The sequence below is a fragment of the Limulus polyphemus genome, unplaced genomic scaffold, assembly GCF_000517525.1.
Source record: "Limulus polyphemus unplaced genomic scaffold, Limulus_polyphemus-2.1.2 Scaffold137, whole genome shotgun sequence".
Taxonomy (NCBI): domain Eukaryota; kingdom Metazoa; phylum Arthropoda; class Merostomata; order Xiphosura; family Limulidae; genus Limulus; species Limulus polyphemus.
Window position 1 is genome coordinate 96,687 of NW_013665747.1, and position 8,645 is coordinate 105,331.

An 8,645-nucleotide genomic window follows, 5' to 3' on the forward strand; every position below is an offset into this window, starting at 1 on the left:
TAAGTTACTTATAATGAAACAATATCTACAGCGACGATTTTATAACTGGGTCCATTTAAAAGTTCGAGGTTTTTCAAAATGATCAGGATGAAAATATAAAAATAAGCAATAGCACTGTACATGCTGTTTATGTTTATAAACGACTACTATCGTCAACTTTTCTAGTTATTTTAGATGTTCAAGAAGCAAAATCTTTCAAACATGTCAACGTTGCTTTGACAAAGAGAACGACTCTAATTGAAATATTTATGTTAGGTATGAGTGTGCAGGGAAGAAAAAAAAATTAAAATTAGAGTAATTCTTAAAATTATTACTAATATTATATTCTTTGTAGATTCAAGTTCAGCACATACCAAATGAAATTTGGTTTTATCATACAAAAACACGTACACACATATACATACATATTCATATATAAATACATAATAAATTTAAATTGTCGGTAGCAATTTTTTTCCGCTTGGTCCACATAGTCTTAACAAGAGATCACTGTTTCATCAAAACAATGTTCTCAAGCTTCCAAATTCTCTTTCTTTAACGGCTAGGTACTGAATTAATTCCTCTAATTTTGTAATTTAATGAAATTTGCCAGCAGTTTATTTTTTAACTTGGCTATCAGATGCTTAAATCGCTCTTAGCACTGTTATTGTGATTAGGTTTTGTTCTATTTTTACGATAACTTGCTAGCTGGTTCATTAAATTTCGGTAGCATTGTTACTGTGTATATTTAGATTGCTACATTACGGATACTAGCTGGCAGGTTCCACAATTCTCTAGTAGTATTGTTGCTGTATCTGTGTTTTGTAGTATTATTAGTACTCACTAACATATTCCCTAAGTCGCTGGTAACACTGTTGCCATGGAAATGTTGTTTATAATATTATGAAACTCGTTAGTATGTGCCATAATTTGCTGTTGGCTGTCTATACCTTTTATTGTTATAATTACAAATGTCCGCTTCGCTATCGCTAGCAGGTTCCCTTAGTTGCTGGTAATACTGTTGCTGCGGAAACGCCTGACAGAGTTATCCTAGTTACCATTTTTCGCTCGTGGCACGTAGAAGTTATTTCTGGGTTAACAGTTTCCGATGGAATGAGACCTTCTTTCATTCTTTTCTTCTGTTTCATTCGTCGGTTTTGAAACCAAATTTTTACTTGAGTTTCGTTCAATTGAAGAACGTTTGCAATTTCTATACGACGCGCTCGGGTCAGGTATTTGTTGAAGTGAAACTCTTTCTCCAATTCCGTTAGCTGTTTGGTAGTAAAATTTGTTCTTCCTGGCCCATTGGTCGTTGACTGTTCTCCCCCAGGGCCGCAACTACCAGGTCCTAGCCTGTTGTATTCGTGGACCGACTTGTGGCCTGTTATTAAAAATAACGTATGTGTGATTTCAATTTATATTTATAAAAAAATATTAAATATTAACAAGATTGATTTCGATTTTTCTTTATAGTTTCAGAGAGTTTTTATATTAAAATACAAAATATGTTAACTTTAGGTTATTTTAGGGCAACCAACATTCATGAATATATTACACATCGATAATTTCTTAAGAGTTTCAACCTTTCATTCTTTACAATTTTGAACAAAAAACAAACATAATTTAGATAATTTAAAAATAAAAGGAATTTTACAAAAACACAGTTAAACGCACATCCAACACTGTATAGCGCGTACGAAAGGCAAAGTGGAATGTAGCATAAAAATACCTGAAATACAAAAAATAACTAAAGTTATAAATATTTTTACTGATAAATTCTAATTTATTTCGTAATTTTTGGAATGACGTATAGCAGTTTGGGTGCATCAACTTGTTCTTGTTTAAGAATAGTTTTGCGTGTTATAGTTTAAAAACTGTGTTGATTGCCATAGTTTAAGAGCTTTTGTGCTTGTCATAGTTTAAGAACTGTGTTGACTGCCATAGTTTAAAAAATGTGTAGATTGCCATAGTTTAAGAGCTGTTGTGCTTGCCATAGTTTAGGAACTATGTTGATTGCTATCATTTGGGAACTGTGTTGTTTGACACAGTTTAAGAACGTTGTTGTATGTTACTGTTTAAGAACTGTCTTGATTGCCATCGTTTAAGAGCTTTTGTGCTTGTCATAGTTTAAGAACTGTGTTGACTGCCATATTTTAAAAAATGTGTAGATTGCCATAGTTTAAGAGCTGTTGTGCTTGCCATAGTTTAGGAACTATGTTGATTGCCATCATTTGGGAACTGTGTTGTTTGACACAGTTTAAGAACGTTGTTGTATGTTACTGTTTAAGAACTGTCTTGATTGCCATCGTTTAAGAACTGTGTTGCTTGTCATAGTTTAAGAACTGTGTTGATTGCCATAGTTTAAAAACTGTGTTGATTGCCATAGTTTAAAAACTGTGTAGATTGCCGTAGCTTAAGAACATTGTTGCTTGTCATCGTTTAAGAACTATGTTTGATTGCCATCGCTTGGGTACTGTGTTGCGTAGTGAATTGTGTTGCTTGCCATAGTTTGATAGTTGTGTTGCTTTTTTCGTAATTTAAGAACTGTGTGTTTGTAATAATGCTAGAACGTTGTTGCTTCCCACAGTTTTAAAAAATAAATCGAAATAGTTCTAGTCATATTCACAGCTATGTATATTAATTCATTCAGTATTTCAATTATTCAATCTTATGCAATTATAAACCTTTCATTCGTGTAATTAATTGTTAATTCCATACCAGCATATAATCCAGATAGCTTAACATATCGTTTTAATTACAAAAGTACAAAACATTTCATCCAGCTTATCGAATGATTAGAAAAGCTGGTACTAGAATAAAAAACAGAACATCAAAATACATATGACCATATAAAATACATTTCGAAAACATGCCCCATATAAGACTCTTCCATTTACATTACTCTCACTGTGCGTATTCTCGCAGATATACCTGTCCTCTGTACTGACGGTGAGTGTATGTGTTGGTAACAGAACATGCATTCAACCAGCCTGATGAAATGCTACGGTTCATTAGAATGATAGAAACGAATGCTTAATATACGATTGGATAAAACATTTATTTTGTCAACCACCAAATTGTTAAACTGAAACCAAGACAATTTTATATCACGAGTGATTCAGAAGGAAGATTAATTGACGGGTGTATTAAAATCCCATTACTGGCTGTACGTCTGCTATCAAAAGCACGTGATAAGCCTGTAAACATATAGACCGTTGTAAACCTGACAAGTCAGATCGATAAGACGCGCAATTAAAGAGCATATATGCATGCTTATATTTATGTGTGTGTATGTGTGTGATTGAATATCTAAAATTACATTTTCTTTTACTAATTCAGAACGCGAAAAATAGTTTTGATCTATCATAACCGAGCAAATAAAGATAAGTGCAAATGGTTGTATATAACCATTATGTTTGTGCGAAAGTTAGCTAGAACATTAAAACAATATATATACGTCTATTATACTAAGCCGTAACTATTTTGTGTATCAAGAAATTTTGTTGTCACTGTTCAGAAATATTAAAACTGTCCCTCCCACCGATGGCTCAGCAATAAATTTAAGGGCTAATAACGCTTAAATTCGATTTCTAAGGTTGGGACGTTATAGAAGTTCACTGTGCAACGTTTCGCTTAGCAACAGCAGCAAAAGAACTAATAGTTACAGAAGTTGAGTAGCTTATATTAAAACGATTTTCAAGCATCTCCATGTCGTTACAACGAACATCATCGCGTCCGGTCGTGCCTTGCCTAACGACTAATCATCCTTACAATAGTTCCGCTACGAAGTTTTCATGACAAAAAGCTCCGTTGTAAGGTTGACATGTCCAAAGCACACCATTTTTCCCTGCTGGCTTTACGCATTCAATCTTGTGCACGAGGAAAGTGATTTCCCAGTGCCCGTTTCTACGCTACGTCCACACAAAAATCCATAGGCGACTTGACCGGTATGTCATCGTACGAAATAGCATGAATATCCATTTCATTCTCCAGCTGTTTAATGTATGCAACGATCGGACGGATATGCCGTGGAATGAACTTATGTACACATGACTTATGTTGCTTTTCCAGACAAGATACTTCTTGCGTATGTTGCGTGCTGTTGCCTAGAGCACGTGAGCGGCTTGTGTCACTAACCTTTGGTTTCTTGGATTTTCATCTATTATAAGATGCTGTACTTTGGAAACCACGGCAAGGTTGCAGGTTTCTTTCTGGATGTTCCTGGTATCCCAAGTTGATCCATATTTTGTTTTTATCTTCCAATACCATTAAGTATAAGGGATATTCAAATCTTGGAAATTCTGAATCCCCAATTGAACATGCCTTTATGATCTGTGCGTATGAATATTTTGCCCTGGAAAGGGATGTTACATACTCTTTCCCAAAACCATCAGTTTTTGGTTGCATCACCACTATCTACGAAACGCCGAAACAATGTCGAGATGTAGTTCTGACACATTCCGTTCCATCGCGACTTTATTTCGTCTGCAGTTATTACGTGACTTGCTGATTTTCATATTTGAAATGGTTCTGATATAACCTACTCAACCCTCTATACTAACGACATGTAGTAAACTGTGTTTCTGTATCCTCTACTGACAATACCGTTAGACTGATATGAACAAAGTCAAAATAAACATGGTGCGATAAGAGAAATATAACACAATAAATACCTAATTGTGAAATATATAAGCTTTGTAAGAATATTAATGCATTTTTCGAAAATGTAAATATATCACTATTTTGAATTTCACAACAAAGAAACAGTTTAAGTTCTTCTTACTGAACCTAGATGAGGGTTAATCGAAAGTGTTCTGTGTAAAACTTACAATTAGTGATGAATGGACACTATAGAAATTTAACTAAACTTTGAGAGGCCATGCAAAAATTTAAATAATATATTTGGTCGTGTAATTATATATATGTTGTTTTGTGCTGCAAACTTGGTATAATATTCTCGATTAAGTGATCGGTAACATTATTTAATTTATATATTTTATTAAAACAAATTAACATTTACTGAAAAGTCCCTCACCATTATAAAAATTACTGGAATGGTTTATTTTAGGCACATGTTATTATCATAATACAAACTTACTTTGCGTTTTAAATTAGAATAAAGTTTATTGGTCTTTTCTTAAGAAACATTATCGAAAAAAAAATAGCAGAGAGTTTTTTCACATACATCGTAACACTTGAAAATGTACAAGATATAAGACATCCTTCAGCGAGAATCATTCCATTCTCTCAGAATGATATTATAGTCAACTTTGTAAAACCAAAAAGCGGCCCCCCAGTGGCACAGCGGTATGTCTGCGGACTTACAACGCTAGAAACCGGGTTTCGATACCCGTGGTGGGCAGAGCACAGATAGCCCTTGTGCAGCTTTGTGCATACTTAAAAACAAACAAACTAAAAAGCAACCACTGATCCTTTAATTATCCTTTCTAGCTACTAATGTTATTTATAAAGCAGCTACAAGTGTAAAGTTTATAGTTTTAGTTACTATATCAAAAAAAGATTACACAAAGCAGTTTTCTTATTGTTCTTCCTCTTCTTTAGAGCAATAGGTACAATAACATATATATATATATATCTTTACATATATTTTTAATTTGGCATAATAGCTTTTGATGTGCGGCTGTAGTAACTTTATGAAATATTACTCTGAATGAAAATTACTAATATTATCACCTCCATAATAATGTATCACGACCCGTAACTCGATGTCTACGTCTATATTTCCAATTTCTTCGAGAGTCAAGTATCAGGGTGTAGCTAACATTACAGAGTGGGAAGGGAGTCTTCTTCCAAAAAACAAATGGGAATTTTTTTTCTACAAAAAGAATTTAAGTGATTTACATGAAAGTCAAGTTTTTATTTTTAACACGTCCCTCAGGAGCCAAGGGGTGTCTTTACATTACAATATGTTGAATATTAAGAGTAAGTTCAATCCGGAAACTCCCAAAGAGGGTGGTTTTGGACGTATCTTTTCGAGATAACTTCGAGACAAGTTTTCGTTTGTTAATTGATAACTTTTTAAGTGAAATGCATCATCCTCAAGTCTCCGTATCAGTTAGTACTAAAGTCTACCCACTGGGAGTAAATTCAGTATATATCATTAAAGTCACATTCTCAGCATCATTAATTAAGCAGTTGCCAACCTTTCATGCTTCTGCTATCACCTTTTTATGTTTAGCTTTCAATTGAGATATAAGCGATTTCACTGCCATTCGGTAGGATGGTCGCAGCATCACGATAGTCAGCAGTAGGATGTGCAGACAGGTACACTTTGAAAGCAGTTACAGGTATAATATTTACTCGGCTCGATGCACAATATTTACCAAGGTGGTTCTAAACGGTTCCTGAATACCTCTTCGTGTAATTTGGAGATTTCATGCTTCTTGTGCTTGATCGTGATGCACTAACGTATTTCAGTCACCTTACCACTTTCAATCACGTTTCGCAGCCCCAACGCTAAAAGAGTTCTGATAACCTGGCTTGATCGAACCTTCTAATAAGTTAAGTGTCCAACCTCTCACGTAAAGTTAATACAGAAAAGCTAGTATCGAGATCCCTGGTCTGGCTTATTGCATGAGATAGCTGAACAATGTAGCTTCGAACCCACTTGATTCTATACCAGATGTTTTTAATGTGAAATTAAAATATTAACTAATCTTTAATGATGAGCACTGTAAGAAATTATTTTGGACATTGAGCGAAACATAAATATCAGGCTTCGGAACTCATATTTACATTTAGTTTGTAGTCTTAACGTTATAACTTACTATTACACATAATACTATACTCATGTTATAAGATTAGGTACGACATATATTGTTATATATATTGAATTTACATTTTAATGTAAAAAATAGATATCAACACACTATCTTTTTATCCTTTGTAGACGAACTAACAATATATATACGTATATATAATATTTCTTATATTATAAATGGTTGATTTTATGTGGAGAAAATGATCTTTTCTCGAGTTATAAGACGTTGTATTCGGTACAACGTGTAGAAAATGAGGTGAGTTACATGTTAACCTAATTTGATACAAATGCCTAACTGAAAGTTCATTAACAAATGCATAATGTTTCTTATGTTATTATAAGTTGCATCCTCCTTTCTTTGAAAACAGTTTGAAAAAAGATAATATGATATCCGTTGTTTTAACTGCATTATGATTTAGGTAAGAAATAACAGGAGAAGCCGAGGCTGGTTAGCCATAAGGGAAGGGTGATAACTTTCGTATGGTGAAGTTGGTAGCCGTGATATTATGACCATTAAAACATCCAAACACGTGTCACTTGCTGTTATAGTTTCGTCGTAATTGGAAGCCTCTGTTGTGTGCAGGAATAAAAATTGATATTTTCACAAATGTAAGTAAACATTTTCTACTGCAAATATTTTGTTATGTTATATTAAACACTTTGTTAAGATAACTAAGTTACATAGTATTTGAAAGTGCGTTTTTTCGGCTATATAACGATACATAAGATTGTCACAAACAAGTCATTTCTTCACTGGCCATGTAGTTAGGGCGTTCGACTTGCAATCTGGGGGTCGCGGGTTCGAATCACCTCTCCACTAAACATGCTTGCCCTTTCAGCCACAGGGGCGTTATAATTTGACGGTCAAATTCGTTGATAAAAAAGTACCCCAAAAGTTGGCGGTGGGCGGTGATGACTAGCTACCTTCCCTCTAGTCTTTCACTGCTAAATTAGGGACAGCTAGTGCAGATAGCCCTCGTGTAGCTTTGCGCGAAATTCAAAGCAAACAAACAAAACATTTTTTGACATATTGCGTTTGTGGCAGATTGACACGAATGTCAAACAGCACCACAATGAGGAATTAGTATATATTTGTTGTTGTTGTTTTTTTTTTGCTCTTAAAATAAAGATAGATATAATACCAAAATATTTTGTATTTAAATACATTTCGATTAATTATAACTAATTTTTAAATGTTAAAATAATTAACGAATATGAATTAAAATTCTTTCAAATTTCTCACTGGGTTATCTCCTTTCGATTACTTTTTGTAATATATATTTTTAAACTTTGCATTTCAAACTGTGCTTGTGGGTATTACGATGAGAAACATTTAAAGAGTTTTTTGTTTCATTTACTTAAATATACAATAAATATATTGATATAAATAAAGTGTTTTTGATTTAATTTCATCCGTGTCAACTTACCTCATAGCGTGTGTCAACTTACCTCGTACTCGGGGTAGGTTGACACACAACGTACACTCTTCTATTATATTCGTTTCTGAGAAAATCAGTAAAGGCGTAAGTTATTTATTTTTACTGTGTAATAGACGTGTCTAATTTATATTGGTCTCGAAATTTCTTACCTTGAAATTCACAGATGACTTTTATTTAAAAAATTAAAAAAAAAAGCGAGTCAACCAATCCCCGGTTTTCCCTAGCCTGTGCAGGTCTTGTTTCATTATGCTGTTATCAGACATTTAAAATTTGCTCTTATTATTTTGTTAAATATAGAACATTGAATATTAACGTATTAATTTTTGTACTTTAAACTAAAATTTTAATGATATTTCGAGCAAGCTTTTTTAAAATCAACGCATTTATATAATTATTGGGTAAAGCTTAACTGAAAACTATAAAATTTTAATAATTTTACAGGATTT

At 33.3% G+C, this 8,645-nt stretch overlaps 1 protein-coding gene across 1 annotated transcript in view; it reads right to left on the minus strand.

Moving 5' to 3' along the window:
• Nucleotides 1-215: 215 nt before the first annotated feature.
• LOC106474199 (homeobox protein Hox-B1a) overlaps nucleotides 216-8,645 on the minus strand; it is an 18,475-nt gene continuing 10,045 nt past the window's right edge. The window contains exon 2 of the mRNA XM_013934892.2: nucleotides 216-1,360. Within this exon, the coding sequence (XP_013790346.1) occupies nucleotides 969-1,360 (392 nt within the window). The 3' untranslated portion in view covers nucleotides 216-968. The remainder of the gene's footprint in view (nucleotides 1,361-8,645) is intronic.